This window comes from Leptonychotes weddellii, chromosome 1 (assembly GCF_054177405.1).
Source record: "Leptonychotes weddellii isolate Sample4059 chromosome 1, ASM5417740v2, whole genome shotgun sequence".
NCBI classification, from domain to species: Eukaryota; Metazoa; Chordata; class Mammalia; order Carnivora; family Phocidae; genus Leptonychotes; species Leptonychotes weddellii.
Window position 1 is genome coordinate 1,028,108 of NC_138369.1, and position 17,295 is coordinate 1,045,402.

The window sequence follows — 17,295 nt, forward strand, 5'->3', positions numbered from 1 at the left end:
GGCCCAGGCGCGGGGATGTGCCGGGAGGACCCCCAGGGCTCAGCAGACGGTCGACCCCACGGCCGTGGTTTATACAGAGAGGATAGGAAGCCAAATGAGCTCAGGGCAGAGGCGTGGGGGGCGGGGGCGGGGACACCAGGCGCGAGCTTCCAGAGTCCTCTCCCGGGGTGTCCCACAGGACGCGCTTAGCTCCCCCCAAATGAGACGGGACCGCGTGTGTGAGGTGTGGTCTCCAGGGGACTGGCAGAGACCCGGTGCCCGGTTCTCTGTGGGGGTCGGTCTCGCGGGCCCCTCTGCCCGGCTTGGGTCGGGACCCCAGACTCCGGGAGGGGAGCAGGCGCTCAGCCCAAACCTCGTGTCTGCACAGACGGTTCAGGGACCGAGCCCCCCAGCAGCGAGGGTGGTGGGAGCCCGGAGTCGGTTCCAGACGCCACTGAGAGCCAGCCTTGCGAGCCGCCCTCTGGGGAGGGAAGTCTCAGGCCCGCCGTGCGAGCTTTCTCTTGCACACCCCCTACTCCCACCGAGAAGGGTCGGAGAGGCAGATATTTAATAGTCATGCAGGAGAAGAAAGATCCCTGTGAGAAACGGGGAAAGCATTCAGCTTCACTGGTCATCAAGAGCGTCCAGTTAAAATGCCATTTTTCACTTGCTGAGTTTTCCAGAACTTCTAGCGTTTCTAGCACTGCCCCATGTTCCCCGAGGTGCAGTGGGGAGTCAGTCCTTCCTGGGGGCGTCTTCCTAGGAGACTGGGCCACGTATGGGATGCTAGTGTCAGGTGGGTGGCCCGAGAGCCCGGCCCCGGAGCTGGGGCGGAAAGCAGTGCTGGTGGCCACGCACGTCAGCAGCGGGGGGACCGTGGTTGTAGATCAGGGTGGGGCCCTCTGAGTCCACCATGTCGGCTTTGGTGCATTTTCTAACGTGTCTGCCAAGATGTTTCTGTGACTTCTGTCATTCACCCAAGACGGCCTGCTTTAAACACAAGCAGGTCTCTTGTCGCCACACACACGCTCAGTTTGGGTTCTCTCTCCTCTGCCTTCCCATCCTCTGCCCTGCAGGTGCACAGGATCTATCGGGGGGCTGGCGGAAGCTTCCAGAAGGCGCAGACCGAGTGGAACACGGGCGCTTGGCGGAACCCACCGTCCCGAGAGGCTCAGTACAACAACTTCTCGGGAAATACCCTGCCCGAGTACCCTACTGTGCCCAGCTACCCGGCAGCCGGCAGCCAGTGGCCGTAGAGGGGCTGGTTAGCCCCGCTGCCCGCCCCCCTCCCCTCCCCCGGCCAGGGCGGCGGAGCCTGCGAGCACTCGGGGACCCGCACTTGTGTTCGTCTCGTCTTTGGCAGTGAGGTCCTCGCAAGCGCCACCCAGAAACCGTCCAGCCTGTGCTGCCCAGCAGGACGGCTCCCATGCTGCACAGCACACCCCTCCTCTGGAGGTCTCGGGCCGCCCTCAGGCCTCCCCGGGGAGAAGGGGCAGCAGGCTGGCCACCTGCCTTCCAGAGCTGATGGCACGGAGAGGGACTTCGCCAGGGCGTCACCCTCATCCCTTCTCCTCCCCTCCTTCCTGTCCCCGTGGGCGACGGAGGGGCTTGGCTGGGTCCTCCGTGTTCTTGTCCTTTGTGTCCCTGTCCACCTGCAGCCAGAGGGCTCTTGTGGACGGCCCTGTGGGGTCGGCCAGAGGCCGATGAGCCGCCTGGGCACCATGATCTGAGCCTCTGTGCATCTGTCTGTCTGCCCGCTGGGCTCTGTGTGGGGCCATTGGCCTTCCTGCCCACAATGGCTCTCTCCGTGGGAACGTCAAGGGGACCCCTGTCGAGATCTGAAGGCTGGGGCGGAACCCCTTTGTGGGGGACGGGGGCCGTGGGGATCTGAAGGCTGGGGCGGGACCCCTTTGGGATCTCCCCTCTGCAGACGCAGGGAAAGCCTCAGGAGCGGGCAGAGTGGGTGGGCCGGCCGCTCGGAGCCCGCGGCCACACAGCCCTCGCTCGAGCTGCAGGAAGCAGGAGACTGGGTTTCTTGAGAGTGGCCTTCTAGAAGTTAAGATGTGACAAACCTGTGCCTTAGTGAGCAATCTAAACGACATGTCACCTCCCTCCGGCTCTCGTAGCTCCTTCTGAGATGAAGGACTGGAATGTTCCGCGGGGATCTCGGCAGCAAGCCTGTGAGCTGACCGGCCGGAAGAGCCCTCGTCGTTTCCTAGCCCTTGCTGGCCAGGCGCCCCAGGCGCCCCGAATGCTGCCTCTTGGCTCCCGGCTGGCTGTCTCGGGGTAGGACAGGGACCCTCTGCATCATACAGTGCTGCGCGGGACACCGGTCTCTCCAGAAGCCCCAACCAGGCAGCCCTGTTCTTTGCTCTCCACACCCACACTTGCTTGCTTTGGCTGCTCATGCTGGGTGCCGTGTGGTGTCCAAAGGTGGCCGTGGTTCCTGAGGACGCGCCCGGGCCTGGGTCCCCTCAGGTCTCAAGCCGTGGGTCTCCCGGGTGTCCCTGAACACCCCCTAGCCAGCCTCTGCGACCAAGAGGCGTGCGCTGCACTGACCGTGGGGCCGAGTCCCCTGCTGCACACGGGACTGAGCAGGTGTGGCCCCAGGTAGGAGAACCACATGCACATCCGCCTTTGTTACTTCGTAGTGGGTTTTCTTATGGGAGAGTATCCTGGAAATAAATACCATAGTCCTTCCTGCATCACGGGGCCTCTGCGGGGCTGTTGGGGCATGTGAGTCTGTGGCCCTAGCCCCACACTGCCCCTGCCTATGACCCTGCCCCGCACAGCGTCGCCCTCGTGTACTGTGAGCCATCACAGTGCGTTTCCTTCATGCTTTTCCTTTCAGTCAGCTTGCTTTTTTTATGCTCCACTGTTCTAACTTGAAAAAGGGAAGTGTACAGAAAGTGAGAAACCAGCATCACTTGCCCCAAACGAAAAAATGGTAGACATGGCTGCAAGAGAAACAGGAGGGCCTTGCAGAAGCCCAGCTGCAGGGGCCTCCCCAGGGCTCACGGCCTGTACACCCCACGTGGACACGGGAGGGAGGGTGGGACGCTTTGCCACCACAGGAAGGAGACTAGGTCCACAGAGAGAAACCAGACCAAACCCCAAGCAAACGGCATGGGTTGCATTGTGTCCCCCCCCCCCAGCCCCCCACAGATTCACATGTTCACATCCCAGCGCCCAGCAGGTCAGGACGGGAAATTATTTGGAAATGGGGTGGTCGCAAGGGTACTTAGTTAAGGTGAGTAGGGTGGGCCCTAAAGCGATGACAGCTGTCCTTACAAAAAGGCGACATGTGGACCCAGACAGGCAGGCAGAAACCCCATGAAGATGGGGCCGATGCTTCTACAGGCCAAGGCACGCCGAGATGACCGGTGACCTCCCCCCGTGAGCTGGGGAGCCTGGGACAGGTTCTCCTTCAGCAGGAACCAGCCCTGCAACACTTCTTGGGCTGTGCGCTCCTGAACACTTAGGGTTAGGGTTAAGGCGGCCCCAGGAAGCACCCCCAGATGCTAGAGCAGCGAACAAGGAGGTGGGGTGGGGTGGGGTGTGCTGTGGGGATGCCCCTGTCAATGTGTGGGAGGCAGATTGCAGGGCTGGACGGGGAGCGGGTGTCCCTGGGTTGGGCGGGGGGACCGGACTGGCGACAGGGCAGGAAGGGGGGAAACAGGGCCCGGGTGCGGGGATGTGTGTGCCCTGAGCTCCCAGGTGACCTGTAAGGACGCAGGATGGGGCTGGAGTTGAGAGACCAAGGCCCAAGTTGAGAAAGGGACCCTTTGTGTGGGCGGCCGCATCAAAGAACCGCGGACTCAGGGTTGAAGCCACAGGGGTCTCTCCTCCCACCTTCTGGGGGGCGGAGCTGGGATCCACAGCAAGATGCTGGCGGCATCACCTATGACCACGGACTGGGGGGCTCAGCGCTCCTGCATCCTGGGGGCCAGATGTCTGAGCTGTCGGTGTTCACGGGGCGGCGTCCCCTCTGCAGGCTCCAGGGAAGGGCCCTCCCTGCCTCTCCCAGCTGAATACTAATACTCTATTAGAATTTAAGACAAAATTTTAAAACATTTGTTAATGTCATCTAAAAATCTGTACATTATGCTTCAACATTAAAAAATAACTTTTTTTTTTTTAGAAAAAGGGGTGAGTGGCATTCTTCATTTTTGCAGAGAGGGTGGCTGGGTTCTCTCTGTTGTGACCTGTTTGGGCCCAATGTAAAGATTGGGGGCAAAAGGTTTATCAGGGAGACAAGCGCGCAGGGGTCAGTAGGGAGGCGTCAATGAGCCGGTCACAGCCGCGAGCAGTCAAGGCTCAGTCCCTCTGGGACCCTTCGGAAGGCACAGACCTGTCTCAGGCTGTCCCTCCGTGTTTGGGGCTTGGAGGGCCTGGGCTCTGCCCTCAGGTGGAGCGCAGTGGGTGCTGGTCTGTGTGCGTGTATGGATGTGTGCATACCTCTGTGTGTTTTGTGACAAGTTGAATTGTGTACCCTTCTGTTCATATGTTGAAGTCCTAGCCCCCAGGACCCCAGGAGGTGACCTTTGGAAACAGGGTCATCGAAGGAGTAATTTTTCAAGGTAAGGTGAGACCATAAGGCGTAGAGTGGTTCCAACCCAATATGACAATAAAAAGGGGATACGTGGGCCCAGACAGGGAGAAGCCCCGTGAAGCTGGGGGAGCCTGGGACAGGTTCTCCCTCAGCAGGAACCAACCCTGCGACCCCTTGTCCTCGGACAGGTACGGGGGCCTGGAATCTCCACATATCTTTTCGGGGACCACAGTTCAACCTGTAACAATGGCCGATCTGGGTCCACATCTGTGGGAGTTTCCTGGGACTGCCACATCCAAGTACCACAAACTGGGTGGCCTGAAACAATTCATCCTCCTAAATTCTGGAACCCAGAAGCCTGAAATCAAGGTGTTGCGGGGCCACGCTCCCTCTGGAGGCTCCAGGGGAGGGTCCTTCCAGCTTTTCCCAACTCCTGGGGCTCTAGAAGTCCCTCGGCCTGTGGCTGACCCCCTCCAGTGTCCACTCTCTCTTCGTTGTTTTCCTCCTTTTTTAAAAAAAAAAGATTTGGGGCACCTGGGTGGCTCAGTCGTTAAGCGTCTGCCTTCAGCTCAGGTCATGATCCCGGGGTCCTGGGATGGAGACCCGCGTCAGGCTCCCTGCTCAGCCAGGAGCCTGCTTCTCCCTCTCCCACTCCCCCTGCTTGTGTTCCTTCTCTCACTGTGTCTCTCTGTCAAAATAAAATTTTTTTTAAAAAAAATTCATTTTAGAGTGAGTACGCGTGGGGGAGGGGCAGAGGGTGGGGCTGAGGGTGAGAATCTCCAGCCGACACCGTGCTGAGCGCAGAGCCTGACGAGGGGCTCCATCCCAGGACCCGAGATCATGACCTGAGCCCCATCTGAGTCAGGTGCTTCACCGACTGAGCCACTCAGTCGCCCCGTGTATCTTCTTCTTATAACAACACCAGCCGTTAAGTTAGAGCCCACCTTAATCCAGCGTGACCTCGTCTGAATTCAACTCATCACCTCCGCAGAGACCCTATTTCCAAATAAGGTCCCTTTTTTTTTTTTTTAAAGATTTTTTATTTATTTATCTAAGAGAGAGAATGGGAGACAAGAGAGCATGAGGGGGAGGATCAGAGGGAGAAGCAGACTCCCCGCCGAGCAGGGAGTCCGATGCGGGACTCGATCCCGGGACTCCAGGATCATGACCTGAGCCGAAGGCAGCTGCTTAACCAACTGAGCCACCCAGGCGCCCCTAAATAAGGTCCCGTTTTGAGGTTCCAGGTGGATGTGCGTTTGGAGGAGGCACTATTCGACTCTGTACCTCGCCCAGGCCTTGGACCCCTAGGAGTGGGGTCAGGGAGCTCCTCATCTGGGATCTTCGGTGACGCGTGACACATTGCCGTCCCCTGCTCAGGTTTGCGGGGCTTTCCCGGTCTTAGCACGGAGGGTCCCAGGAGGCCTGGGCGCGCCGGGCGCTTGTGCACCTGCAATGCGTCTGAGCACCGCGGGAGGCAGACGCCTGCGAAGCCACACAACGGCAGAGGACCACCACCGTCTGGGACCCCTCACGCTCAGCAGCCCCGGAGACGGAGCTGGATGGGCTTGCTCTGGGCCAATCAGAGGCGGCTGGGGGGTCACATGGTACAGCCCTGGCGGCTGGGGTCCGTTCTCCGAGGACGGGAGAGCCCCGGGTGGGGAGTTCCGCCCAGGAGCCCTGCGCTCTCTCCCGCAGACGGCTGGGCTTCTGCTCACGGGCTGCCCCTCGCTGCCGCTTGCGTGTCTCCTGGCCTCGGTTTCCCCTCCTGAGCTCACACCATCCCGCGAGAACGTTGACTTGCCCCAGCTCGGGATGCGCGTTCTCTTCCACCACAGCGGCTGGCGTGGGATGGGGGTGCTGGGCCACCCTCAGAACCGGGAGCCGGCGCTACCCAGCGGTGGGGGGCTGCAGCATTGCAGGTGCGAAGCCAGGGGACCGTGGGCAAGTCACCCCTCCTTTGTAAACCTGTTAACACTTCTCGAAAATGGGCATGTGCCCGTCTGCCTCCCTGCCCCCACGGTGGGGGCCGGGGGGAGAGGCCTGGCTGCAGGGAGCACGAATCCAACCCAATTCCACAAAAGTGAACCGGGGCACCTGCTTGTGTCAGTGGGCTGGCCTGTTCCTGTCCCCCCGGGGGTCTCTCCAGGGAGATGGGCCTGCCTCCTCCAGGGGTAAGGGAACACAAGGGGTCGCTGCCTGCCCACCTCCTCCCTGAAATCCACAGCTGTTTGGGATTTATGGAGAGGCTGGGATTTTGTTTGGCTTTCCCAGGTGGGGGGATGGGCAATGGGGCAACCGGCTCAACCTCTTTACAAGGTTCTTCTCTTTTTTAAAAGATTTTATTTATTTGACAGAGACATAGCGAGAGAGGGAACACAAGCAGGGGGAGTGGGAGAGGGAGAAGCAGGCTTCCCGCCGAGCAGGGAGCCCGATGCGGGGCTCGATCCCGGGACCCTGGGATCATGACCTGAGCCGAAGGCAGACGCTTAACGACTGAGCCACCCAGGCACCCCTCTTTACAAGGTTCTTACTGCACTGAGAGCCCCAACGGGGCCCTTTCCCACACCAGCTTCCCCAAATGGTGTCCCCATGATCAAAGCTAGAAGGGGTCAGGCACCTGCGGGCCACATTCAAAGTGGGTTAAAAAAGGGGAAACACAAAAGGCTGTTTGCTTTTTCAAAGACTCCAAGTGATTTGAGAGAGAGAGATGTTCCGCTGACAATTCTTTATTCATGAGTTCATGAATTCCCATGATATACCTGAGGGGGCTATGGAGAGTCCCACCTTACAGACGAGGATGCGGAGGACCAGAGAGGGCCAGCAACCCACGCATAGTTACACAGCCTTTTCCTGGCAACACCCCAGCCTTGGCCTCACTTTCCATGTCCTTTCGGCTGCCTGGGATGCTGCTTTTTACAGGGGTAAGGCTGCAGCTCCGACTGAAAGCTCAAATACCTCTAGGGGAGAGGCAACTGTGCCTCCTGACCCCCTGGGAGTGGAGCACCAGAGAGCAGATTTCCCGAAGGAGTGAGAGAGGAGGACAGATGGGGCCAGGAGTTCTGACGAAATAAAACCCCGATTCTCCAGAATCCGGGAGGACCGTGAAGTTCGCTGGTGCATTCTTTCATTCATTCATTCATTTGCCACACACAGACTGAGGGCCTACTGGGTGCACAGACGCAGCAGTGAGCTAAAGCAGATGTGGTCCCTGGCCTGGTGTTGCTGGGGGACAGGGTGGATTTTCCCCCCTTTTTCCCTTCCTTCCTCCCCCCTTCCTCCCTCCCTCTTTCCTAGTAATCCACTGAGCAACTGTCAAGAGCTTGCATTTTGGAGGAGGCTGATTTTAGGCAAACAGTTCTCCGTGGGGAGGCTCAGGCCGGAGAGGGTCAGGATGCAGTGAGAAAGGGGATGCAGCACGGGGATGTGGCCCGGGCTTCCTGGAGGTGGTGACGTTGCGCGTGGGACTGGAGAAGGACAGGACACAGGGGTGCAAGAACATTGGCTCCGAGAGTCCCAAACAGACCAGGTTCAGCCACTGGCTGCTGGCAAAATCCAAAGGCAGGGAAACGAGCGGTGGTAAAACACATTCATTTCAGGGAGGCCGACACTGGGGAGACCGCCGACTCAGTCTCCAGACTGTCTCCCAAACGGGGAAAATACTGCCAGGTTTCTAAAAGGAGACTGCGGGAGGCAGGCCCGTGGGTCGTGCGGTGGGCAGTCACGTCCAGCCCATCAGGGTCCTGCTGGCTCAGGGCAGTCCTTACTGCTCCTGCGGGGGCAGCTCTGGATCCCATCGGGGGACGCTTCGCCTGCAGGGCTTCTGTCCGAGTTCAGAGAGAAGCCGGCAAGAACTTAACGAGAAAGTACAGACTGAGGTGGTTAGTGGTGGTGGCTGGCGTCCTCGGTCCCCGAGGCCAGCCTCTCCAAGGGCCTGGCTTGGCCGCCCACCACACCCTGCCGCCGGCCCTTCCAGCTTGAGCCTCCGTCCCACCCCTTCCCGAACCTCCCGTCTGCCCGCCACCAGCGGGACCACAGCCCGAGCATCTGATCCCATCTACGTCCTCGTGCCGGACTGAGCTCGGGGTCGCTCTGCCCCACGCGGCCTCACTGGACCTCCTGAAACCGCCTGAGCGCCCGCAGGCCTGGGGACTCCCCGGGAGGCCCGATCGGCGTTCCACCCGGCAGGGGCGCCTGCCTCGGTTGGCCTGCCCCGCGCACCGCCCACCGCCCCGGCCCGCTGCCGCGGGCTCCCGCCGGCCGTGCGAGCCCCACCCCGACGCCACGACCCCGAGGCCCCGCCCCGCGCCACCGCCCGGCCGTGGCGTCAGGTGGCGAGACCGTGACGTCACAGAAGCGCGGCGGGGCGGCCGGCCACGCGTCGCCATGGCAACGGCGGGCGGGCCCGGCCGAATGGTGGGAGTCCCGCCCCCCGGGAGGGCGGACGCGGCCCGGCTCCTTCCTCGCACGCGCGCGCGCGCCCCACCGCACCCCACCCCGCCGGTCGCGCGCCTCTGGGAACCCCCCGCGGGCCGCGGCCTGGCCCTCCCGGAGCGGCCGCAAAGCGCGGCGGCCGTCGTGCGGCGGCGCCCGCGGCCGCCAAGCCCCGCCCCGCGCTGAGGCACCCTGCGTCCCGGGCCCGACGGCGGCTGCGCAGTGCGCGCGGGCCCTCCCCCGACGCCGGGGCGTAAGCGCGGGCCGCGGCGACGCTGCGAGACCGGGGCGAGCCGGGCGCCCGCGCGGCGGGGACGGCCCGCGCCAACATGCGGAGGCCGGCGGCGGCGGAGGTGCGGGAGCGGGAGCGGGGGCCCGAGCGGGCGCTGGAGCCGGAGCCGCAGCGCGAGCGGGGCCCGCAGCGGGGCTCCGCGCCGCGCTGCTGAGGGAGCCCGGGACGCTGCCCGGCCGGCCGCGGGCCACGGCCACGGCGGAGGCCCCGAGGTAAGGACGCGCGCGCCCTCGCCGCTGCCACGGCCCCGCGCCCGGGCCGCCGCGCCCCGCGGACCCCCAGCCCCGCTGCCGCGTCCCCCCACCCCCGCTGCCGCGTCCCCCCACCCCGTCGCCCGCCTGCCGGGCCCGCACCTGTGGACCCCTGTCCGCCCGCCTCTGACCCCCCAGCCACTGACTCCCACCTTCCAGACGCCGCCTCCTCACTCCGGTCCTCTCCACACTGTCCCCCTTCCCCCAAACTCGGGCCTGGCCGCCTCGCACTCCCGCTGGCGCCTCCACCGCAGACCTCACGGTCCTCGCTGATGCCTCGCTCCGGGCCCAGCGGCCTCCCCGGCCCCTCGCTGCAGACTCTGCGGTCCTCCAGTGGCCCTGACTTGAGACCCGCTGTCCCCTTCCCTGCTCCCCGGTGCTGAGACCCATTGCCCACTCCCCTGTCCCCCCACGTCCACCCTTCTACCCTGGACTCCTGCCCCAGCCCACCCGTTCCTGGCTTTGTGGTCTGGAAGGCCCTGCGGGGAGAGCAGGGACGGCGGGGAAGGGGCACGCGGCCGGAGGGGTCTCGTCCGGGGTGACCTGTTGCAGGGCACTGCTTAGGAACCGCCGTCTCGATGTGGCTGTGCCCTCCCCTTTCCGCCCGCGCCACCGGTTTTGTTTTCCGGAAACACTTTGGATCAGGGAGGGGGTGCGATGTCTGTGCGCCTGGGGGCGGTGGACACACTGATCTCCTCCCTGCCCCCTCCTGCCCCAACTTTCTCAGGGAAGCTTTCTTGGTGGGGGCTGGGGGCAGTCGTCCGAGGTAGGCTTGGGAGCTCTTGGCCTCTGGACGGTATTGTTTGTGGGCAGTGGCCTCGCTGGGCTCCAGCACGTTGTCCCCAGTCCCTCTGGCCAGTGTCTGACTCTGGGGGTGCCCACACATCGTCCCTCCGCTGGGGCTCGGTCCAGTGCGTCTCCAGCTCCGTGGATCCTCGGTCCTCGCCTGGAGGACGTGGCCGGCCTCAGTTGGCGTTTCCCAGCCCCACAGGCTCCTGCAGCTCGTGGGAGTGAGAGATGAGTGGGAGCACAAAGCCTCCCGTATGGGGGGTACTGTCCGCAGGGACTTTATCTGGTCACTGAAGGAGGTGGCTCCTTGACAAGAACAGATTGGGAGCCAGGCCCACAGGTTTGAAAGGGGGAGGCTTGCGGTTTTGCTGGTAGTTTTTGTTTTTCGCTTGTGTCTTCACCAGATTGTGCCCCAAGAAAGGGACTGCTGGGCCCTGCAGGCAGGTGGGCAGGCTGGTGGGTGGGGACTGGCTGCGCACACCCCAGGTGTTCTGTTCACCCTCCGGGGGGTGTCTGAGAACAGGAAGGGGGAGTGCCTGAGTGCTGCGAGGGGCAGGGGTCCTGGGCCAGCGGAGTGTGCTGCGCTGCCGGTGTGACCTGTGTGGTGGGGGTGGGGAGGGAGGTCTGAGAGGAGCCGCTGGACACACCTGCCCCGCCCGGGGTGGACAGAACCCCAGGAGCCTTGCAGGGGTCATTTCTGTCTGAAGTTGGCGCTTGGATCTTCTCGTGTAAAGGGGCTTCGCGTCTCATTTTGGTTACTTCTCATTTTTCTCCAGCGGATCGGGGATGAGTGTCTCGTTACCTGGCTCTGGGCGTGTCCTCGCTCTGTGTTGACGGAGCCCCTGTGAAGACAGACTCTTTGAACTGCTGGTTCTGGTTCCAGCTGATTTTTCTCCTTCTCCTCTTAATTACATAGTAATTATCTTTGGGTTGCAAGAGGAAGTAGGTGAGGGTTTTTTTGTTTTTTTTTTTCTAAAGTTGAAAGCCTTCCTGTCTGCTCATCCCAGCTCTGGGGAAGCCAGTATGCCCCCCAGGAGGCATTAGACACCTACGGGGTCACTTGTGTCCGTGGGGATTTACTGGGACAGGCCTGGGGGCTCCCCTGGCCTGGTTCCCTCAAGGCTGTACTTAAGGACGGTGGCATTTCCCCTGGGATGTCCCGTAACTCCTTGTCCCATAGTTGACTTTGTTGCGTTCCCCCTTCCTCCCAGCCCCCATGCCACCTCATGAACAGTGGGGTCCCTCATCCTGGTTGTGGTGGGGTTGGATCTCTGTCTTGGCAGGTTCTTTCCAGGTGGGCCCTGAAAACCCAGGGGTGAGCAGTTGGGGCCCTGTCTCCTCCTAGGAGGAGCTCGAAGCCTGTCAAGGCCATAGGTCAGGTGGTGGGCAGAGGGCTGGGGAAGGAGCAGGAGAGGTGGGGCTGTGGGGCACTGGGTGCTGGGGGCCACCAGCCTTCCGGCCTCTGGTGGCACTGGGCAGGTCAGCATGGCTGTGTTGGCCAGCTTCGATGGGGAGACAGGCGCTTGTGAAGGCGCATGGGCATGCTGGTTGGGGTTGTGGTCCACGTCAGTGCCTTGCTGGCTCAAGCTAGGCCGCAGGGTGCTCCGGCAACTCGTCGGGAGTGTTCCCATAGGTCGAGTCTTTCCATGTGGTACAGTCAGTGGGCCTTCAGGGAAAGGGACAGCCAAGCCAAGGCCTGGTGGGTCTGGAAGGCCCCTACCTTGCATGGCTTCCAGTCTGCCCCCTTCCCTTTTGGGGGGCCATGCTGGGCGGCCTCCCAAGTCCCTGTTGTGCGGGTGAGGAAGCAGAGTCCGGAGTAACCTGCTGAGTATGGAGGCCTGGGCCCTGACGAGGCCAGCATGCACGCCTTTGCCCCTTGGTGTGCATGGTGCCAGGCAGGACCGGTCCAAGCAGGTGTGGGTGTGGTGGGAGTTCCTGGGGCTCCTGCTGGTTGGGGGCTTTCATCTCTCCTCCCCATCCCCTGGGTGTTGGCCTGCCCTGTTGCCCCGGCGTCCACAGATGCTTTTGGCCTACGCCATGCTCACACAGGGCCCTTGTGGTGTGGGGGTCCCACACAGGTTCGGGGGCACTCTGGCAGGTGGTAAATCCTTGCCCCGAAACCCCCACCCAGTCTTCCTGCTCAGAACAGGCCTGGTCTGGCCCCTCTCCAGGCCCTGTCTGGGGTCCCCTCCCCTGAAGGCCTCCCGCATGCTCTGCTCACCCTCAGAGGGCAGCTGGAGGCCCATTTTTGGGAGCCTTCCCCCTTGCGATGGGTCCTTTCTCTTCTGGGAGCTCAGCAATATCTACGGTTAAATGTCAGGTTGCAGAACAGTTTTATTCCTGTAAGTTGCTTTTGGCGTGTGTCAGAAGTCAAATTAACTAATACACCAGACCTGGGATGCAAAGGTGGCTCTTAGGTTGGATCTACTGAGGTTCCAATCAGCAGTGCCCCCCACCCCCACCCTGAAGCTCCAGTCCAGCAGAGTGTTCTTGGCGGGTGGGCAAGGTGCCTGCATTTTCCACGCCAGTCAGAGCTTCCTACCAGAACCCGGGTAGCTCCTGGGTGGGTCCTGGGCCATCCAGGGTCACAGCAGGATCCAAGGCGGCCCTGGGGCGGGCAGTCACTGTTTAAGACATAGAAATGGGCATAATATGTCGTTACTTGGTTTCATGTAGGTCTGTGACATCTTAGAGTCTTAAGAAAATTGTGTTTAAAGGTAAACTTCTATTATCTGGAAATCTGTACCCTCTGAGGTGACACCTCATCTGGTTTTAGGTCTGGAGACTGAGTCCCCTGTCTTAGCGAGCGGGTGACTGTCCTCGCTGCGGCCGGGGGTTGAGGGCGGTGTCACTGTCCAGTGCACAGTCTCCCCACGCGAGCATGTGCAGCGCTCACCGTGGCTGTGCCTGTCATCGCGGCCTCTGCTTGCTGTGCTCCCAGGGCCCGGCCGGTGGGTGCTGAGTGAGCAGGGTGGCCGCCCCAAGGAGCGAGCCTTGGCTGACCAGACAGGGAGTGGGCCCGGCAGAGCCCTTCTGCAGGCCTGTGGCCGTGGGAGCTCCAGACAGCACCCCTCGGTGGGGCGGTGCTTCTAGAGGCTTCCCCCCCAGAGGGCCTGGGGACATTTCAGTCTCCCCAGGTTCACCTGTGTGCCTCAGGGATTAGAAATCCCAGAGGGTCGCCTGGGTGGCTCAGTCATTAAGCGTCTGCCTTCGGCTCAGGTCGTGATCCCAGGGTCCTGGGATCGAGCCCCGCATCGGGCTCCCTGCTCGGCGGGAAGCCTGCTTCTCCCTCTCCCACTCCCCCTGCTTGTGTTCCCTCTCTCGCTGTGTCTCTCAGTCAAATAGATAAATAAAATGTAAAAAAAAAAAAAAAAATCCTAGACAGAGATGTCCAGAAAGGCTGGGGGCTTCCGGGAGAGACGGGTGTGGTTCGTTGGGACACAGACACCTGAGGGCTCTCTCACTGCTTCTAGAAATGGTCGTGGGTGTAATTCTGGGTCTGTGACAGGATACCGATGTCTTTACCACGCCATGCAGGAGGCTGTGCTGGGTCTCACAGATCACCCCCAGTCAACCCCCCTAGCGGCTCCGCATGCGGGAGTAGGGCCGGGAGAGCTGATGGTCCCGGGCGGCGGGCCCCAGGGCCCTCTGCCCCACCAGCACCTTCCCTCCTGCCTCTGCTCTGACGTTAGCGGGGAGGGTGGTGCGCGGTCTCAGCACCGCCCGCTCACTGCTGACCCTCCAGTCTGCTGGCCCCCACTCGGGGGCTGCCTCCTTTTTCTGTAAGCTGCACTGATGGGCCTGTTGGAAATTTATGCTGAGGACACTTTCTATCCCTGCTCCCTTTCTTCCGGCACTGATGACATTGGGGTGAATCACTCTCTGGGGGGCGTCCTGGGTGCTGTGGGGGCTGAATAGCTTCCCTGGCCCCACCCACTTGGTGCCGAGGGCTCTCCAGTCGTGATGGCCGCAGATGTCCCCAGGTGTCGCCCACTGTTCCTGGGGGCAGGATGGCCCCGGTGAGAGCCCCGCCCTGGAGGTCTGCTTCCAACCTGCAGCTGCTGCAGGGAGCTGGAGCTGAGAGGGGCCTGCCCGAGCGTGTGGGTGCAGCCACAGCTCACGGGTCCTGGGGCCTGCGCTGTACAGCCCTCCTGGAGCTGGACGTCTGAGGAAGCAAGTGGGGAGAGGGCTCTGGGGGCTGGTCCTCCCAGCAGCCGTCAGGGAGGCGGCCTGGAGCTGTGGACTGTGCTGCATGGTGGCTCCATGGTGGCCAGGGTCCCCGCACGCACGGGGTAGAGGACAGCCGGGCCTGCCTGCCGCTCGCTCTGCTGTGTCGTGCTCCCTCCTGGTTCTTCCCTGGCCTGCAGGCTGCAGGGGGAAGAGTTACACCTGCTGCCCGGGGGGGTGGGGGTGGGGGTGGGGTGGGTCTGACTTCTGCAGGTGGAGCTCCTCTACAGCCAGGTGGGAGGTAGGGGCAGCTTGGGAGATCATCTGCCCTGGTTTTGGGGGAGCAGAGGGCCACGGCAGACACTCCACTGTCCTTGCAGACGTGGGGGCCCAGCTCAGCGGGTCCCAGTGCACCTGGCGGCCCTCGCCCAGGCTCTGCCAGGTGCTGCTCACCCCCTGGGCCTCGGCTTCTGGGGGGTGACAAGGGTTTCTGAGGCACAGGAGCTCCAGCCCCCGGTGGAAACGGGACTCGGACCACGTGGGTGGCCGACAGCACACCGGCAGCCTTGGCAAAAAAACAACAGGTGAGATTCATTGTTTAACTCTGTGTCTGGGATCATTTAAACACGTAATTGGTGTAAGAGGTGGTGGTTGAGACGGTCTTTCTTTCACGTTTGGGTGTGCATTTGACACTCGTGGCTCATCGCTATTTGGAAGCTAAATTTTCATTGGAAATGCTTGATTTTAAGAAGTAACACAGAATTGGGCGCCTGGGTGGCTCAGTTGTTGGGCGTCTGCCTTCAGCTCAGGTCATGGTCCCAGGGTCCTGGGGTCGAGCCCCGCATCGGGCTCCCTGCTCGGCGGGAAGCCTGCTTCTCCCTCTCCCACTCCTCCTGCTTCTGTTTCCTCTCTCGCCCCTCTCTCGCTGTGTTTCTCTCTGTCAGATAAATAAAACCTTAAAAAAAAACACAGAATTGAGTAGACAACACTAGTGACCCTGTGAGCAGTGAGTCTTCCTGGGAGGTTTGTCAGTTCTGCTGTGCCCGAGGACCTTAGTGTCAGACAGACAGCCTGTTGCTTGCTGAGGGGGACGTCCTCATACTCTGATTCGTTGCTTGTCTGAGGTTCATTGTTAACTGAGTACGTTGCCCTTCTATCTGCTGTATCTGGCTGCTGGTGCCAGGGCTGTTTGGGGTTGGGGTGGGTGGCTGGCGGGCCTGCAGAGTTTGGAGTAGAACCTTCAGGATTAAGTGAGGGCTCCCAGGCCCCACTCCAGCGCCCTGCATCAGCACCTTGGGGTGCACTGGGAATCTGGATCTTCAGCAGCGCTGCATATGAATTCTGACGCAGCCTTCTGGGCACCGGGGGCTGTTCCATCCTGGGGCTGAACTTGGGGACCAAAGTTGGGGGCTGCACTGCCACGTGTGTGGCCAGAGGCAAGGGCTGGGTAGCTCCGGGGTTTCTCCAGGTCTTTAACTGGTCCCTGCTGCCACCTGGGCCTCGGGGGGGCTGGCAGCCTCCCGAGGGCCTCGGGAGTCGGCTCCTGGGAGCCTCCCGGTGTGTGAGCCCTGTGTGCGCCCCGACTGGGTTTGGTGAGCGCCTGGGGTGCTATATGAGCTCAGGTCCCCAGGCCCTGCGGGCTGGGCCCGTCCTGGGTGGCTGCAGTGGGGGACACCCTCGCCCAGGGCCACTGAGGGGTTGAGGCTCGCAGGTTGGGGCCGCTGAGCTCTCACACAGCAGATCAGCCCTCACGCCTCTCCCACCTGGCCTGTCGGTTTCTGCATCTTTCACTTCCTGTGGGCACGCCCCACTTGACTCCTCGGAAGTACTTACAGGCAGCATCTCACAGAAGCCAGGTCCGGGGGCAGGATGTGTGGCTTTGACAGTGGGCTGGCGTGCAGGTCTGACTTCGATCTGCACTCGTCTCTCCGAACCCCACTCACTCTGCCTTTTTATGTATTTATTTTTAATTTTTTTTTTAAAGATTTATTTTAGAGCAGGTGTATGCACACAAGTGGGAGGGACAGACAGAGGGAGAGAACCGCAAGCAGACTCTGCGCTGAGTGCAGAGCCCTACGTGGGGCTTGATCTCATGACTGAGATCACGACCTGACCTGAAACCAAGAGTCGGATGCTTCACTGACTGAGCCACCCAGGCACCCCTCACTGTGCCTTTTTATTTTTTATTTTTAAGATTTTATTTTTATTTGTTTATTTCAGAGAGAGTGTATGTGCACGGGAACGAGTGGCGTGCTCATGGAGGGACAAAGGGAGAAGCAGACTCCCCGCTGAGCAGGGAGCCCAATGTGGGGCTCGATCCCAGGACCCTGAGATCATGACCTGAGCCGAAGGCAGACGCTTAATGACTGAGCCACCCAGGCACCCCACTGTGCCTTTTTGTTTTTTATTATTTTCTAAAGACTTCATTTATTCATTTGACAAAGAGAGACCAGCGAGAGAGGGAACACAAGCAGGGGGAGAGGGAGAGGGAGAAGCAGGCTTCCCGCGGAGCAGGGAGCCCTAATGCGGGGCTCGATCCCAGGACTCTGGGATCATGACCTGAGCCGAAGGCAGACGCTTAACAACTGAGCCACTCAGGCGTCCCGGTTTGGGTTTTTTTTAAATACCCTTGATTTTGGAGCAGTTCTGTGTGCCGAGTTACCGCGCGGCGCAGAGTTCCCCCGGGCCCCACGCCCAGGCCCTCTGTCCCCCCGTCACATCAGCGTGGTGCTTTTGTCAGTGCTGACGAGCAGATACTGCCACCTCGTTGCTCACCAGAGACCCTCGCTCTGTCCCGGGACCCCATCCCGACACCACGGGATTTCGGCTGTCGC

At 61.5% G+C, this 17,295-nt stretch overlaps 1 protein-coding gene across 4 annotated transcripts in view; it reads left to right on the forward strand.

The window, feature by feature from the left end:
* The window catches only part of SCAMP4 (secretory carrier membrane protein 4), a 22,525-nt gene extending 19,841 nt beyond the window's left edge, over positions 1–2,684 (forward strand). For all 4 annotated transcript variants that reach the window (XM_006743708.3, XM_081828628.1, XM_081828688.1 and 1 more), the window contains one exon: positions 1,056–2,684. In XM_006743708.3, coding sequence (XP_006743771.2) covers positions 1,056–1,235 — 180 coding nt within the window. In that variant the 3' untranslated portion in view covers positions 1,236–2,684. The remainder of the gene's footprint in view (positions 1–1,055) is intronic.
* The last annotated feature ends 14,611 nt before the right edge of the window (positions 2,685–17,295 follow it).